Below are 17,901 nucleotides of genomic sequence, written 5' to 3' on the forward strand. Positions count from 1 at the left end.
TACCTGCAAAAACTATAAGAAAAAAGGTGAAGCAAATTTGTGTAGAACATTTAAAAATAATATTCATGATATAAGGGGAAATGGAAAATAAATGAATTAAATGATTTCAGAATTAACCTAAATATTAAAATTTTAATTTTAAATATAAATAACACTATTAAAGAATAAATCCTGATAGCAAAAGTTTTACACAATGAAGCCAACTCACAGGTATCAAACTGCTTTGGCCTCTATAAGAAAAAGAAAGATTTGCTTTGATACTAATTATTAAAAAAGTGAATACTGGGGGGGGCCGCGGTGGCTCAGCGGGCAAAGTGCTTGCCTGCTATGCCGGAGGACCTCGGTTCGATTCCCGGCCCCAGCCCATGTAACAAAAACGGAGAAACAGAATACAATAAAAACAAGAAAATGTTTAAAAATGTTTCCCTTTCTTCCTTCCTTCCTTCCTTCTATCCTTCCTTCCTTCTCTCTGTCTTTCCTTTAAAAAAAAAAAAAAAAAAAAAAAAAAGTGAATACTAGTCAGCGAATAAAGTATTTCTAAATTACTCAAAAAGAGCATGCATTTCTTTTCTTTCAATGAATTTTTCTAATACTTAGGCTCCTTTTAAGTTTCTCTTTTTTCCTAAAAACCAAAATAAATTTTTTTTCCCTTGCAATCAATTTCAAGTTCATTCATGTTAGTTAATAAGAATCCCAAGTATTGAATTGCCAAGTATTGAGGACATAATAAAGAGAAATAGTTTTTTAAAAAGCAAACAGGTACAGACTTACATAATTTGTCAGGTCTTGCATTAACTCCAGGGAATCATTTACTGCATAATGGGAATAAAAGGTCACAAAAGAACTTCCTTACTCTATTGCAGAAGGTCCTACTGATAAGATACCAAATCATATAGTGACTCTCCCTACCTAAGTGACAGTAAAGATCTACAGATTTACAAGTTTTTCTATTAAAAAATGACATCCTACCAGCACATTATTCTGATTAAGTCCATCTAGTCCAAATCTCCAAGAGGTAATTTAATGCAATCACAATCATCTGTGAAAATATTCAAGAAGAGTACTTCCTTTTCTCCAAGAAAAGGGTAAAACGTTATATTACTTATACCTACTTTCCAAGCTACTGGAAACAGAATAATAAACATAAAAAAAATACAAAGGAAAACTCCCTCCAATAAAGAACTGCTAGAGGTAGAAATTGAAAGCAGCACATACTGTTCAAGATCCAACTATCAGGGAACAAAATTGGTGTTAATCTGAAATTATGTTAATGGCTGCTGCTTAACATGAAGACACAGATCATGGGCAGTAATTAATCCCTGAATTTCATATTCAAAATTTCCCCACCTTAATACCACTATGACAGTTTCTATTAGTATATAATTGTTTTAATGAAAAAAGTGCTTGCTCTTATAATCCAGATAATCTAAAGACACTGTAAACATCACACTGAAAAACTGTATATTCACTTATAGTTTGAAATACATTTCAAATGGGCAATTTTTTTCTTATTTTCCCAGTTTACTAGCACTACCTTGAACATTACCTTTAATAAAGGCTTTTGTTCCTCACTTAGGATACTGAGATATCAAACATTTCAAAGTGATCCAATGAGAATGTTTTAAAAAAAGTTTTCAGTTAAGTGTTGCCAAAAAAGACATTATTTTCTCAGATTACCTGAATACATTTTACTGGCCTATGATGCTATTAAATTTAGAATTTCATAAAAATGAAATGTTTGATGCTCCTACTTTCAGCTGAACTAGAAAAGAGAAATCAAATAATTTGAATGGTAAAAGAACAGACAAACATTTTATGTATAGACTGCTTATGTCCCAAATGAACAAATCCCAATTCCAGATGCTGAATGTGACAGGATCCTTAGACTCCTAAAAAAGAACATGTGAAATGGGTACAAAATAAAAAGGGAGATTATTTAATGACTTCAATACTGTTATTCATCAATTTGGCAGACTTGCAGCAGGACAGCTTCATGAAGACATTGGAGATAAGGTTTTTTCCTAATGAAAGATACAATTCTGCACTTCAAGGAAAAAGTATACTTGAAGATATTTCCTCCATTTTCACTGTGTAGTACAAATATGCATGGCGTATATTTCTGAAAAAGCAATAAACACATATTAAGAAAATAGACACTATTTCTAAATTTTGTTAGGAATAAGAAGGCACCACTGATTTGAGGTTGTATCCTGTCATTACTGATAGTTGATTTTCAGTTGTTTATTTCAGCATTTGCTCTTATTAAACTTTTTTTTCTGGTGACATCACTTGAGACATTATTGTGGTTTACGGACCACAAACAAGACACATTCATAATAGTATTTCATCATGGAGAGATCATTCACAGTGTAGGTTGACAAGACAGATTCTTTTTCCACCTGCAATAAAGTAATAGGAACAATAATGATGATGATCACACCACTAACAAATACTGAGCTCTTTAATAAGTGGCAGTTATTTAAAGCATTTTCTGTCTATTAATTCATCTATTGCATACAACTACCCTGTAAGAACAGTACCATTGGCAAGTCTCTTTTAAAAGAACATTATGCACAGACAGATTATGTAATTTGCTCCAAATCACACTGCTAATAAACAGAAATGGGATTCAAACTCAGGTAGTTTAACTTTACCAAAGGCTTGTATTCTAAACCAGTAAAATACAATATATTGCTTCCCTTTATTTTTAAGAACAAATGTGTTAACTGTAACTCATACAAACTTTGAAATCTGTTCTATAACTACTTGTTAAAATGTACTTGGTAATTTCGGCTATTTTGTATATTATTTCACAATAAAAAAGAACAAATGTGTTGCTTATTTTAAACATGAATGGAATGATTCTAAATAAATGTACACCTGGAATACAGTAAAGTATCATAAAATCTTGTATTAATGTACATGATAAAAAAAGATCAAATAGAACAAAAGAACATATTGTGAGAAGTATCCTTCTTACACCTGCCATCTTGTCTGCTTCCTCAGAGCCTACACTCGGTATGCATTAAAGAGTTTGTAATATATATTATAATATAAGCCAATACTATGACAATGATTAGCTACCATTTATTGAAAGGCTATTACACCAGGGATTATAGTGTGCCCTTTACATACACCATCATTCCAAATCTTTATAATTCTGAAAACTAAGTACTATTTACTTTATAGATGAGAAAAGAGAAAACGTATGCGGTAAAGCCTGTAGATTCCAAAATATGACCATTCCTGTTTAAATGCTTTCGAAGTTAAACTTAGGCAAAATTTCATTCCATCCTTACCTCTACCTGGAATCCATACTGCAAAACAACATTTTTTATATCTTCATAACTCAATTCTATGGAGAGTTCATTTGCCAAATTTTCAAAGTGGTATAGCAGAGGACCTATAGTTTAAAGATATTATAAATGAATTATTTGAATGCAAAGATACACTAGTAGCGGTGTTAGACTGAACTACATATTGAATAACAAATTGGCCTTGATGCCGAAGGAACTGAGACTCTCATGCATGAGACAAACATAAAATGAAGTAAAGAGTTTTTGTATTTGCCATGGCCACTTATCCAGACATTTGAAATTTTGACCTAGTTACTGACTTTTAAGTGCTGGACCTACACACTCATGGGGAATGAGTCTCTGATACTACAGCCTTGCACTAATTCTCCACATCATGACTTCACACCTGTAATTCCTGAGCTACAGAAGGAGCAGATCAGTCAGCAAATGCTAAGTCCCCAAATTCCAAAGGCATATAACTCCTTTAAGTAAATGCAAAACTGCAGATATAAACTGGGTAGCACAGGAAAAGAGAGAAGGGCCCTCCAGGCTAGCCTGGGAAGGAGAGAGTGTGGGGTAGGGGGAGTTAGAGGACAGGCTTCCTCAAAGGAAGAGGTGACACTAGAGCTGACTTTAAAAATTCACAGTTCACATCCCAGCTCTTATACCTACTAACTGTATGCCTATGGGTAAGTCATTAACTTTGTCTCATCTGTAACATGATTTTAACGTGAGATAATATGCAATATAGAAGGCACTAAGTAAATGATAGCTATTACAGCTATCTTTCTGTCATTCCCCTTTATTATTTCTATTCCGTTTATTATTTCTGGAGAATCATTTTAGCGTATGAAATCCTATGACTATTTATCCCTTCCATCACTGTTAAAATATAGGTTTAAAATAAGTTTTTGCTGAGTATCTCTGCCCATTAACTGGTCTTCAGCTTTGCCCATATCTCATTGTTTTCCTCTGATAAACTGTTAGACATATAATTAATCTAACAAATGAATATAATAGTAAGCATAATTATATAAAAGGCCACACAGTCAACATTTTAGGTACTGTGGACCACAGTCTCCGTCACATAGTCTTACGTGTTTTATCCACCAACCCATAAAAAAATGTAAAATATATTCTTAGTTGGTGGGGTTGTGTACAACTAGGCTTCAGGCCAGATTCTGCCTTTGTACTGCAGTTTGTCAACCCCTGATCAAATATATGAATTAAGATTTTTCTATATATTTTTAAATTATTGTTCCAAAAGAAAGCTGTATCACCTTATCTTCCCTTTAGCAGTATATGAACATATCCTATATGTACCTTATCTAATTTAGGTAAATACTTTAAAAATCTAGCTAATATAATAGGTGAGAATGGTATTTCATTTATATGTATTCAACTAGTAGTGAGAGTAAACATCTCCTGTATACAGGTAATTTATATTTATACTTTTCTAATAAATTTATGTTGTCTGCCTACTTCACTTCCGAGTATTATAGACTTTTGCTTTTCTTCTCTTTTCAATATATATTTTTAAATTAATATATTTTTAAATAAAGCTTACTGTAAAAAATCAAACTATGAAAATATATAAAGGAACTTTTGCTTCTTGTAAAAAAGGCAAGTCAGACCTATTAAAAGCAACTAAAAGTGGAGTATGAAATTTATTTTTTAATCTTAAAAGCATCAAATATTTGACAAATTAGTAAGAAATTACCAGGGACCCAGAGAATTATCCAGAGGCAAACCTCAAGTGCCACTATTGCCCTGAGAGTATGTGAGTATCCAGAATGAATCTGATCTGTAATCTGGCATGATCTTGGGGCCAGCGGACAGAGAAAAGCCCTGGGCCCACCCAAGGTAAGGTGTCTGACAGACAAATCCAACATTATCATATGACTCTCATAGGCTATCTTTAAGGTGAGAAGAGAGAATGTGTAAACTTACTTCTATCCTGTAACTACAGGAAAAGCTGACTTAGTGCTCATGGGAGAAAAAAAGAGCAAAAGAAAACAATTCCCAAATATGGGTTAGCACTAGAGTAGATATGCAGCCTAATTTTATAAACCTTAAGTCTGGATTTTAGTTTAAAATAGTTATGGATGACAATGTTCCAATATTCTGGCAGAAGCAAATGCAAATTCCCATGGAAAAAACCTTGAATACAGACCTCAGGCAAGCCCTAAAAAACAGTTTCTCAAGGGGAGCAAGCAATAAACAGTTAAAGTCAAGCACCCAAAAAATCAGGCACCTTGAACAAGAATCAGCAGAAACAAGAGAAAGCAGAAATTTACATGCGAAGACTTGAGATATTAGAATGATCAGGTATAATATGCTTAGTGTTTTTAAAGAAATAAAAGACTAACTTAAAAATATACACAGGAAGTAAGAAACTAAAAAATGACTGAAGAAAAACATACAATAACCAAAATTAAAATCCAGTGGATGTATGAATGTAAAATATAGTTGAAGAGAAAATTCATGTCAGGAAGACAGGTCAGAATAAACTATCAAGAATGAAAAGAGAGAGAGAAAAAAAAGACAGCAAATAAAGAGAAGTGGTTAAGATAAATGAAAGACAGAGTGAAAAGTTCTAAAATACACTAACTATACTTCTAGAAAAAAGAAAAATAATTTATTATTTATTTGGATGCTCAACCTTCTCCTGTGTTGGCAAATGGAACCCCTTCAAGCTGAGAATTTTCCAGAACTAATAAAAGCCAATTTACAGATTCAAGAAGCTCAACAAACTCTGAATAGATTTTAAAAAAAGACAAATCCACACCTAGACATAATATTGAACCTACAAAAAAGAGAAACCCTTTAAAAAAGCAAAAATTGGGCAGGCCACGGTGGCTCAGCAGGCAAGAATGCTTGTCTGCCATGCCCGAGGACCCGGGTTTGATTCCCGGTGCCCGCCCATGTTAAAAAAAAAAGCAAAAATTTTAAAACACAAAACTGATAACATAGGAACAACAGTCAAAATAGGATGCTGAATTAACAGCAGCAAAAACAGAACCTAGAAGCCACTGGAATCTTCTACGTTTTGAGACTCACCAGCAAAATTTCACTAAAGGAAATTAAAAAAAAAAGTTTCTAGTAAAGGAAAATGATTCCAGATACAAGGTCAGAAATACAAAAAATGAAAAAAGCAAAATAAAAGAGGTAAATAAATAAGTGGACTCTAAAAGAATATTAAATAAAACAGTATCTAATGGGTTAACAACACATTGTAATTTTTAAAACATAAAAATAAAACTTTAGAAGGGGGTAAACAAAGATCCTTGGTATTATTTGAGTGGAGAATAAGGGATACTTTAAATTATCCAGTATATACGTGGTATAATTTCTAGGCTAACCACTAGAAGATTAGAAACTACATATATAACTTTCAGAGTAGTAGTGAGGAAAAGAAAAAAAATGAATTATTAAACCATCTAATTTAAAAACAGAAAATAAAGAGAAAAAAACACACAAGAAAAATTGAAAACAAACAAAAATGTGGTTGATTTAAACCCATTTCTACCTGAAAGGATGTAAAAGTTCCAGTTAAAAGACAAAGATTATTATATTAGATGATAAATTAAACATAACTAAATGCTGTTTAGGTTGAAAGATTGTAAGTAAAAGGACAGGAAAGGATGTATCATGAAATTAACTAAAAGAAACCTCATGAAGCTATACAGATATGCCCACTCAAAAATAAGAGACATAGCTTGTATTTGTACAAAATACAAACCGCAGCAACAAGTTTAGGAAGGAGGGTGAGGCAGGCAGTGAGGGGTGGGGGTTGATGGTTACTGCCTGACCATTTTCCAAAGCAGACTTTTAATTAATCCTCTTCTTTAAAGCCCTACATTTCACCCTTGTTTCTCATTGGGCCATAATCCCATAAATTCTGCACCTTTTCCTTTCATTTTTTCCCCTTGAATTACATCTCTGGTCAGCAGCTTGAGGGTGGAGTAGAAAGAGGTATAAATTAGAGAGACATCTTAGTTACTTGGTTACACAGGGCTTAGCAGTTCCTTATGTAGGTTTTCACCTTAGGCTTTCCATACAGCGCCTCATTTTCTAGGGTTATTCCAAGTAAACTGGGTCTGTTCTCACTGTTTTCTCTTTGCAAAATTTATCCACCTACTCCATCCTCTAAAAAACTGTTATATTCTTTTAACTCCTGATGACATCCCTGCCATTCTTTGTCCGTGTGTTTCATACCTTTTAAAATTTTCATTACCATTATAATGAAGTCTTATTCAGGAGAGGAAATAATATGTGTACTCAATCATCCATGTTTTAAATGGATGGCAGCTTTATAATGATTTGAAATCTGACAGGACCCATCATCTCCAATTACACTTGACAAAGATCACCTTTGGTATTTTAACCTGTTTATTCTTTCCAAAAAAGTTAGATTCACTTTACTAACTGCCTGCCCTCCACTACCTAACTGGAAATGTATGATTATGCATAGGCACACACACACACACACTTTTTTTTTTTTTTGTATGCTGTATGGCGGGGTCACATCTCAGTATTTTTCCATGTGAATATCCCATTATTGTAGCACCATTTGTTGAATTTTTGTTTGTTTTGCTTGGTTGTTTCTTGGGGAAGTGCATGGACTGGGAATCGAACCTGGGTTTCCTGTATGGCAGGCGAGAATTCTACCAACGAACTCCCCTTGCACATACTTTTTAAAATGAATTATAAGCAAATGTTTAAGTACCCTATCAGATTATTGGTCAGCCTGAAAAAACTAAAATATAGGATTCAGAGGCATCTTTTTGCAGTTTGCCAAATCATACCCTTACCCAAAGGAAACATGTATGTATAAGAGTTCCCTTAAAAAGCTCAGTTGCTTTCTCTAACCTGGAGAAGATGGAAGAATACCTCAAATCTCCCTTAACTACAGCACTTTATAAGTCAGCAGCCCCTCTCCTGCTACTCTTGATTTCACGCAATTTGGACAATATTTCATTATAATTAGACTTCCAATGAAGCTTTGTCAATAGTCCAAAATGGGCTGGCAAAAGATATTATATGATTTCATTAATATGAACTAACTAGAATATGCAAACTCATGGCCAGAAAATGTAGAAAATAGGTTACCAGAGATGGACTGAAACTAGAGAATGGGGAACGGTTGCCTAATCAGCACAGAATTTTTAATGAAGTTGAACTTAAATGTTTGGAATTGGATAGAGGTGAGAGTAACTTGCTACTGGGATTTTAAGTAATAGTGCTTAATTATAGGGGAATTTGGTTAAAAGGGGGTGTTTAGAGTCATGTATGTCACCAGAAGGAAAGCTAGAGGTTTAAATATCAGATTGTATAACACTGAACTTTGTGGTGGACATTAAGATTAACGCTACAAATACACAAAAATTCTTTCATGGAATTAGTACAAATGTAGGCACTTGTACAAATAGTTAATAATACACTGGTATATGGGAAAAATACCTATTGCAAGGTACATACTATAGTTAATAGAAATATCTTAATATCCTTTAATCAACAGTAACAAGTGTAACACTTGTTGATCCCTAATACTAGGGATCAGTAATAGTGGGAGACAGGAGTATGGGGTGTTTTGTGTTTTCTTTTTTCTTTTTTTTAATCTGTTATTTTTCTTTTTGGAGCAATGCAAATGGTTTAAAATTTAATGTGATCAAGACTGCACAACTAGGTGATGTTACTGTGAGACAATGATTGTTTATTTTGGATGGATTATATGGTATATGAATATATCTCAATGAAATTTGCCTATATATAGGCAGGGCAAGACAGTGACATAGCAAGGTATGGAATTTAGTTTGTCCTCTAGGGTAGCTAGTAAACACCTAAGAACTGTCTGGAACTGTCTGGGGAGTTTCAGTGGACACACACTGTATACCAGTCTGGAATGGGTGAATGGCCAAGATCCCACACAGAACTACTAAATCTCCCAAGCCATGCAGACTGGCACCCCTCCCCTACTAGCACAGCAGCCTCTCCTGGAGTTGGTTCACCAAAGGAAAAAGAAGCCCTCTCTGTTAGGAGCAAAGAATGTAGCTCAACCAAGCTCCAACTCAAGAATTAATTAACAAATTCTGTTGAATACAAGCTCCACGCACAGATAAACTGAAACAAACAGGAAAGAAACTGGGAGGTTGTGCCCTGGCAAAGAAGAGAAAGGGCTGATGGATAAGAAAAAAAAAAAAAAAAAAAAAAAAGACAAGAAAACCTAGAGCCTTTCAGAGTTGGGCAAACTCAAAATACTGGGAAAAGGCCGGGCCCCAAGAAAAACAGTAGATAGAGCAGAGTAATAATCCTGCTCTTAATAGGCAAGCCTGGTGGAGGGGGTGGGGGGGGCAGCTGGGACCAGCTCTCAAAAGGATGTTTTTTCCTCTCCTTTTTTTAAAAATATTTTTTAACTTCCTAACAGCCTATCAGATAGAAATGTGGGCATTCTCAGGCTTTACCACTGCCTGAGGCAAGGGCAAAATTAAAGTATGTCTTAAAGTAACTAGTCAGATAAAGGAGAAAATTCCCTAAAGGGCCTATCTGTAAATAGTCTCTACTGGGGGCAGGGGAAGGTAACTCAGTCAAAGCTCAAATTGCAGTTTTAATTCTGGCAAAGAGGAAGCAGGGCTGACAGAAAATTAAAAAAATAAAGAAAGAAAAAAAGAAAAAATCAAATAAAAAATGAATAAACACAGAGGATTTTCAGGTTGGCTGAGCTCAGAGGACTGGAAAGGGGCTGAACCCCAAAAAGGGGCTCACAGTGCTGTGTACCAACTGTGGCTCTTACGGGTGAAACTTGAATGCTGGGGACTGGCTCTGAAAAGGAATTTCCCCCACCCTTTTTTTCCTTCTTTTAAAAACTATCCTAAGTAGCTCATTAGAGAAAGCTTTGGGCATTTTCAGTTGTCAGCAGGACCGGAGCATGGGCTGAGTTAAGATAGGTCTGAGAGACAAAGGAATGAGTCAATTAGGGCCTTATTTTCCCCAAGAAAGAGGGGGACAGGGCCAAGCTCAAGTAGCAGACCTCTTACAGAGAAGTCAGGCCCCAGGGGCTGTGAATCAGAAACAGCTTAAACTTGCCTAACACCTGAGCTTCTGTCTCAAACATGCCCCAAGCAGGCTGAGAATTAGAGGCCACTACTTTACACAGATAGATAGCTGTAGGCTGACAAGTGCCACCTGCTGGGAAAGACAGGAAAAGCACAGAGTCTAGAGGCTCTTCAGGAAAGTCGGACAATCTGCTGGATTACACCCTCAGGAAAACTTGATACTGATTACATGCTCCTCCAGAGACCTGGACCTGTCTGGTCTGGGAAAATCTGATTGTAGTTGATCATATCTGGGGAGACCCTCCTCAAAAAAGGTTTCATATAGACAGGCAAGAAACAGAAAAATAAGAGCTGAAAAACTCTGATCACTGAAAAAGAAGCTATGCCAGAGGTCTAGAATAAGTTGAACTGAATGCCAAAGAACAGATAGAGAACAAAGCAAACCAGTAAGAGAACCAATAGGTAAAAAAGTGAAAACAAATTTCAGAATAAAGTAATTAAGGGAATCAGATGCCTAGCACCAGAAAACAATTTTGGGTCATACTAGGAAAAACAAAGATATGGCCTAAAGGAACAAGTCAACACTGCGAACGTGATATAGGAGTTAAAACAACTAATTAAGGATGTTCTAACAGACATGCAAAATCAAATCAATGAGTTGAGGGAAGATATGGCAAATGAGATGAGAATATAAAGAAAACACTGGGGGGGGACATAAAGAACTGGAAGCTTGAAAAAACGTCAGAATTTATGGAAATGAAAGGCACAATAGAAGAGATTAAGAACACAATGGAAACCCACAAAAGGAGATTTATTTTTATTATGAACAACAAACATGCAAACATTCTTGACATGCTTACAATCAGTGGCTCACAATATCATCACATAATTGTGTATTCATCACTGTGATCATTTTTTTGGAACATTTGCATCTCTCCAGCAAAAGAAAGAAAAAAGAAAAACTCACACATGCCATCCCCCTTAACCCTCCCTCTCACTGACCACTAATATTTTAATCTACTCAATTTATTTTAACCTTTATTCCCCCATTATTTGTTTATTTCTTATCCATATTTTTTACTCATCTGTCCATATTGTAGATAAAGGGGCATCAGACACAAGGTTTTCACAATCACACAGTCACATTGCAAAAGCTGTATCATTATACAATCATCTTCAAGAAACATGACTACTGGAACACAGTTCTACAGTTTCAGGTGCTTCCCTCTAGCCCTCTAATACACCATAAACTAAAAAGGGCTATCTTTTTTTTTTTTTTTTTTTTTTAACAAACAAAAAACTATATTTCAGGTGCAGCTTCATTCAGTGTTCCAACATAGTTACATTACACTTAGGTATTATTGTGCTGTCCATTTTTGAGTTTTTGTATCTAGTCCTGTTGCACAGTCTGTATCCCTTCAGCTCCAATTACCCATTAAATTACCCTGTTTCTAACTCCTGCTGGTCTCTGTTACCAATGATATATTCCAAGCTGATTCTCGAATGTCGGTTCACATCAGTGGGACCATACAGTATTTGTCCTTTAGTTTTTGGCTAGACTCACTCAGCATAATGTTCTCTAGGTCCATCCATGTTATTACATGCTTCATAAGTTTAGTCTCTCTTAAAGCTGCATAATATTCCATCGTAGGTATACGCCACAGTTTGTTTAGCCACTCGTCTGTTGATGGACATTTTGGCTGTTTCCATCTCTTTGCAATTGTAGATAATGCTGCTATAAACACTGGTGTGCAAATGTCCGTCTGTGTCTTTGCCCTTAAGTCCTTTGAGTAGATACCTAGCAGTGGTATTGCTGGGTCGAAATCCATTCTGCCAGTCTATGTCTTTTGACTGGGAAATTCAGTCCATTAACTTTTAGTGTTATTACTGTTTGGATAATATTTTCCTCTACTATTTTGGCTTTTGTATTATATATATCATATCTGCTTTTCCTTCTTTCTACACTTTACTCCATACCTCTCTCTTCTGTCTTTTCGTATCCGACTCTAGCGCTCCCTTTAGTATTTCTTGCAGAGCTGGTCTCTTGGTCACAAATTCTCTCAGTGACTTTTTGTCTATAAATGTTTTAATTTCTCCTTCATTTTTGAAGGACAATTTTGCTGGATACAGAAGTCTTGGTTGGCAGTTTTTCTCTTTTAGTAATTTAAATATATCATCCCACTGTCTTCTAGCTTCCATGGTTTCTGCTGAGAAATCTACACATAGTCTTATTGGGTTTCCCTTGTATGTGACGGATTGTTTTTCTCTTGCTGCTTTCAAGATCCTCTCTTTCTCTTTGACCTCTGACATTCTAACTAGTAAGTGTCTTGGAGAACGCCTATTTGGGTCTATTCTCTTTGGGGTGCGCTGCAGTTCTTGGATCTGTAAATTTAGGTCTTTCATAAGAGTTGGGAAATTTTCAGTGATAATTTCTTCCATTAGTTTTTCTCCTCCTTTTCCCTTCTCTTCTCCTTCTGGGACACCCACAACACGTATATTTGTGCGTTTTATATTGTCATTCAGTTCCCTGATCCCCTGCTCAAGTTTTTCCATTCTTTTCCCTATAGTTTCTGTTTCTTTTTGGAATTCAGATGTTCCATCCTCCAGTCCACTAATTGTAGCTTCTGTCTCTTTAGATCTACCATTGTAGGTATCCATTGTTTTTTCCATTGTTTCTTCTTTGTCCTTCACTCCCATAAGTTCTATGATTTGTTTTTTCAGATTTTCTATTTCTTCTTTTTGTTCAGCCCATGTCTTCTTCATGTCCCCCCTCAATTTATTGATTTGGTTTTTGAAGAGTTTTTCCATTTCTGTTCGTATATTCAGCATTAGTTGTCTCAGCTCCTGTATCTCATTTGAACTATTGGTTTGTTCCTTTGACTGGGCCATATCTTCAATTTTCCGAGCGTCATCCATTATTTTCTGCTGGTGTCTGGGCATTTGATCAGATTTCCCTGGGTGTGGGACCCGGCTGGTTGAAAGGTTTTTCTGTGAAATCTCTGGGCACTGTTTTTCTTTTCCTGCCCAGTAGGTGGTGCTCGTGGCGCTCGTCTGTCTGCGGGTCCCACCAGTAAAAGATGCTGTGGCTCCTTTAACTTGCCAATCTGAATCTCGCAGTCGGCCGGGAAAGGGTTATCTCTTTTAATGCATAAGAATAACCTCTAGGATAACCTCTTGACTGTTTGAAATCTCTCAGCCACTGACACTCTATTTTGTCTCATTTTTCTCTTCCCTATTTTGGTTGAGAAGGCAGGAACAGATAGGGAAAAGAATGGAAAAATACGATCAGGGTCTCAGAGAACCAGGTGACAACATGAAGTACACGACTATACATATTATCAGTGTCGCTGGGGTGTTCCATAACGAGAAGAGAAGGGGAAAAGGGCAAAAAGAAGAACGGAGGAAATAATCACTGAAAATTTCCCATCTCTTATGAAAGACATAAAATTACAGATCCAAGAAGTGCAGTATACCCCAAACAGAACAGATCTGAATAGATCTACTCCAAGACATTTACTGATCTGATTGTCAACTGTCAAAGACACAGAGAGAACTCTAAAAGCAGCAAGAGAAGAGCGATTCATCACATTAAAGAGAAGCTCGATAAGACTATGTGCAGATTTCTCAGCTGAAACCATATAGGCAGGAAGGCAGTGTGGTATGACATATTTAAGATACTGAAAGAAAAAAGCTGCCAACCAAGAATTCTATATCTGGCAAAACTGTCTTTCAAAAATCAGGGAGAGTTTAAAATATTTTCAGACAAAGGGACACTAAGAGAGATTGTAAGCAAGAGACCTGTTCTATAAGAATTATTAAAGTGAACATTACAGGCAGATACGAAAAGACAGGAGAGGGGGTCTGGAGAAGAGTGTAGAAATGAAGACTATCAGGAAAGTAAACAGAGAGAGAAAAAATAAGATATGACATATAAAATCGAAAAGACAAAATGATAGAAGAATGTACTGCCTTTTCAGTAATAATATTAAATGTTAATGGATCACACTCCATAATACAAAGATGCAGATTGGCAGAATGGATTAAAAAAACAGGGCCCATCTATATGCTGTCTACAGGACTTACATTAGACCCAAGGATAAAAATAGGTTCAAAGTGAAATGCTGGAAAAAGATATTTCATATAAACAACAACCGGAAAAAAGTGGGGGTAACTATAATAATATCACACAAATTAGACTTCGAATGGAAAACAATTAAAAGAGACAAAGAAGGACACTTTATATTAATAAAAGAAACAATTCATCAAGGAGACATAACAATCATAGATACACACTGAGCCAGGACGTTCCAAAACACCTGAGGCACACTGACAACACTGAAGGGAACAGAAAACTCTACAATAACAGTTGAGACTTCAATATACCATTATCATCAATGGATAAAACATCTACAGAGAGGATCAGTAAGGAAACAGAGATGTTGAATAGTATGATATATGAACTAGACTTAACAGATATTTATAGAACACAACACCCCACAACAGAGGATACACATTTTTCATGGATCATTCTCCAGGAGCGACCACATGCTGGGTCAAAAAGCAAGTCCCAATAAATTTTAAATGATTGAAATTATATAAAAACACTTTCTCAGATCTTAATAAAATGAAGTTAGAAATCAGTAACAGGCAGAAGGCAAGAACATTCACAAATATATGGTGGCTGTACAAACCAATAAGATCTCATGTCCTATTCAAGATTCCATGTAATTATGATGTTCAAATAAAGTGACCATACAAATTAAATTCTCCAAAATAAAAATTTTCCACCAAATAAACACCTCCTAATTTGGTCTCAGACAGAAGTTGAAGTTTCAAAATATGAAACATATCAGTTCTGGGAAGATGGCCCTGCTCCAAGGTTTACTTCACCCTGCTCCAAGGAAAAGTCAGAGAAGGGACTGGAGGGCGACTGAGATGGCAATTCAAGAGGGCAACTGACCTAGGAGAGCCTTCTGAAGAACTGAGAACCAGAAAACTAGAGCATAACGCGGAAGTACAGAGCCCACGGGGGTGCATGCACAGGGAAAGAGGGACTAGGAAACAAGCCAAGCTGCATTCCTTGAACGCACTACCCTCATCAGCACAGCCCTGTGACCTGTGAATGTGTGCATGTGCATGGTGGCAATCACGTCTTTTAGCTCTGGGAACATCAGTTTACAGCACTCCTAGACCAGCACATACGCATGGCCCTCAGTCCCGCTTCCCAGCTCTGCGAAAGCGCTGAACTATGCAGCCAGGTCACATCTGCCCCCAGCCCATGAAGATAGAACACCGACCCGCTGCCATAGCGCTGCGCATGGACACAAAGGGCCCCATACCCTAGACCAGTGCACACTAGAGTTACACCCGCCAGACCTGTGCACCTGCATAGCTACATCCTTCCTGGCCGCTGGGCAAACTTGTTCACAAGCACCAGCATAAAAACGCCAACCTGCACCTATACATACCTGCACGGCAGTGCATCACCACTCTGTTGTGCCTTGCCCTGTACCCTGCATCCTACTGAAGGAAATCAACTTCCAAAGTTAATCAATCAAGATATTTACTTGTGATGCAAATAACAGAAGATCACTACGCATATCACAATGCGGACAGATACAGCCCAGTCTAACAACAAAATTAAAACCCAGAGGAGACACAGACATTGTAACAACCAGTCAAAGGTGTTCATATAACTCTACGTAATAAAATAAGTGCATGGATAATGACATAAAGGAGATCAAGAAGACAGTAGAAGAGCATAAAGAGGACTCTGAAAGAATAAATAGAAAACTAGCAAATATCACACAGATTAAAGACTCTGCTGACCAAATAAAAAACATACTAGAGGCACATAACACCAGATTTGAAGAGACAGAAGTAAGAATAAGTGATATAGAGGACAGGATAACGGATTTCGAACACTCAAAATAGCAAATGGCAAAAAAGATGGAAAAATCAGAACTGGATCTCAGGGAAATGATAGACAAAACAAAGTGCACCAATATAAGAATCATTGGTGTCCCAGAAGTAGAAGAGAGGAGGAAAGGGCTAGGAAGAGTAATTGAGGATACAATGGGGGGAAACATCCCAACCCTCATAAAGGACATAAATATACAAGAAGGCCAACGAACTCCAAACAGAATAAATCCAAATAGCCTTCCCAAGACATATACTAATCAATCTGTCAAATCTTGAAGAGAAGCAGAAAATTCCGAAAGTGGCAAGAGAAAAACAATCTACTCCATACAAGTGAAACCACATAAGACTAAGTTCAGACTACTCAAGGGCACCAGGGAGGAGAGAAGGCAGTGGTATGATATATTTAAGATCCTGAAAGAGAAAGGCTTCCAGCCAAGAATTCTGTATCCAGCCAAAGTGTTCTTGAAAATTGAGGGAGAGATTAAAATTTTCACAGACAAACAAATCCTGAAAGAATTTGTCAAAAAAAGACCAGCCCTACAAGAAATACTAAAGGGAGTTCTGCCAGTTGAACAAAAAAAGACAGGAGAGGGAGGTCTGGAGGAGGGCACAGAAATGAAGAGTCCAGTAAGGGTAACTTAAAGGATAAGAAGAAAAAGAAAAGAATATATAGATATGACAAAATAAAAAAGATAAGATGGTGGATTCAAGAAACACCTTTTCATTAATGACTCTGAATGTTAACAAACTAAACCTACCAATGAAAAGTTATAGATTGGCAGAATGGATTAAGAAACATAATCCAGCTATATGCTGCTTACAAGAGACTCATCTTAGATGCAAGGATACATATAGACTGAAAGTGAAGGATGGAAAAAGATTTTTCGCACAAGTTGTAACCAAAAGAAAGCTGAGGAACTATACCAATATGAAACAAAATAGACTTCAAATGCAAAGACATCATAAAAGACAAAGAGGAACACTATATATATTAATTAAAGGGACAATTCACCAAGAAGATATAACAATCATAAATTTATATGCTGCAAAGTACATGAGACAGACATTGGCAAAACTGAAGGGAGCAACAGATGCTTCAACAGTAACAGTAGGAAACTTCAATACACCACTCTCCTCTACAGATAGAACAACCAGACAGAAGATCAACAAGGAAACAGAGAAGTTAAACAAGTTGATAAATGAATTAGACCTAACAGACACACATAGGTCACTGCACCCCAAAACACAAGGATTTACATTCTTCTATAGTGCTCCAGGATAGATCATATGCTGGGGCACAAAACACATCTTTATAAATTTAAAAACATTGAAATTATTCAAAGCACTTTCTCTGGTCACAATGGAATGAAGCTGGCTCTCCATAACCACCAAAGAACGAGAACATGCACAGATATATGGAGATTAAATAACAGAATCTTAAACAACCAGTGGGTCAAAGAAGAAATTGCTAGAGAATCAGTAGCTATCTGGAGAAGAATGAAAATGAGAATACAACTTATCGCAACTTATGGGAAGAGGCAAAAGCTGTGCTGAGAGGGAAATTTATTGTCCTAAATGCCTATATTAAAAAACAAGAAAAAGCAAAAATTGAGGACTTAACTGCTCAC

At 36.2% G+C, this 17,901-nt stretch overlaps 1 protein-coding gene across 1 annotated transcript in view; it reads right to left on the bottom strand.

Annotated features, from left to right (window-relative positions):
• Window positions 1-514: 514 nt before the first annotated feature.
• The window catches only part of CARNMT1 (carnosine N-methyltransferase 1), a 68,862-nt gene continuing 51,475 nt past the window's right edge, over window positions 515-17,901 (bottom strand). The window contains exons 7-8 of the mRNA XM_077148443.1: window positions 3,300-3,403; window positions 515-2,399 (exon numbers count right to left, since the gene is read on the bottom strand). Coding sequence (XP_077004558.1) covers window positions 2,298-2,399; window positions 3,300-3,403 — 206 coding nt within the window. The 3' untranslated portion in view covers window positions 515-2,297. The remainder of the gene's footprint in view (window positions 2,400-3,299; window positions 3,404-17,901) is intronic.

This window comes from Tamandua tetradactyla, chromosome 2, assembly GCF_023851605.1.
Source record: "Tamandua tetradactyla isolate mTamTet1 chromosome 2, mTamTet1.pri, whole genome shotgun sequence".
Classification (NCBI taxonomy): domain Eukaryota; kingdom Metazoa; phylum Chordata; class Mammalia; order Pilosa; family Myrmecophagidae; genus Tamandua; species Tamandua tetradactyla.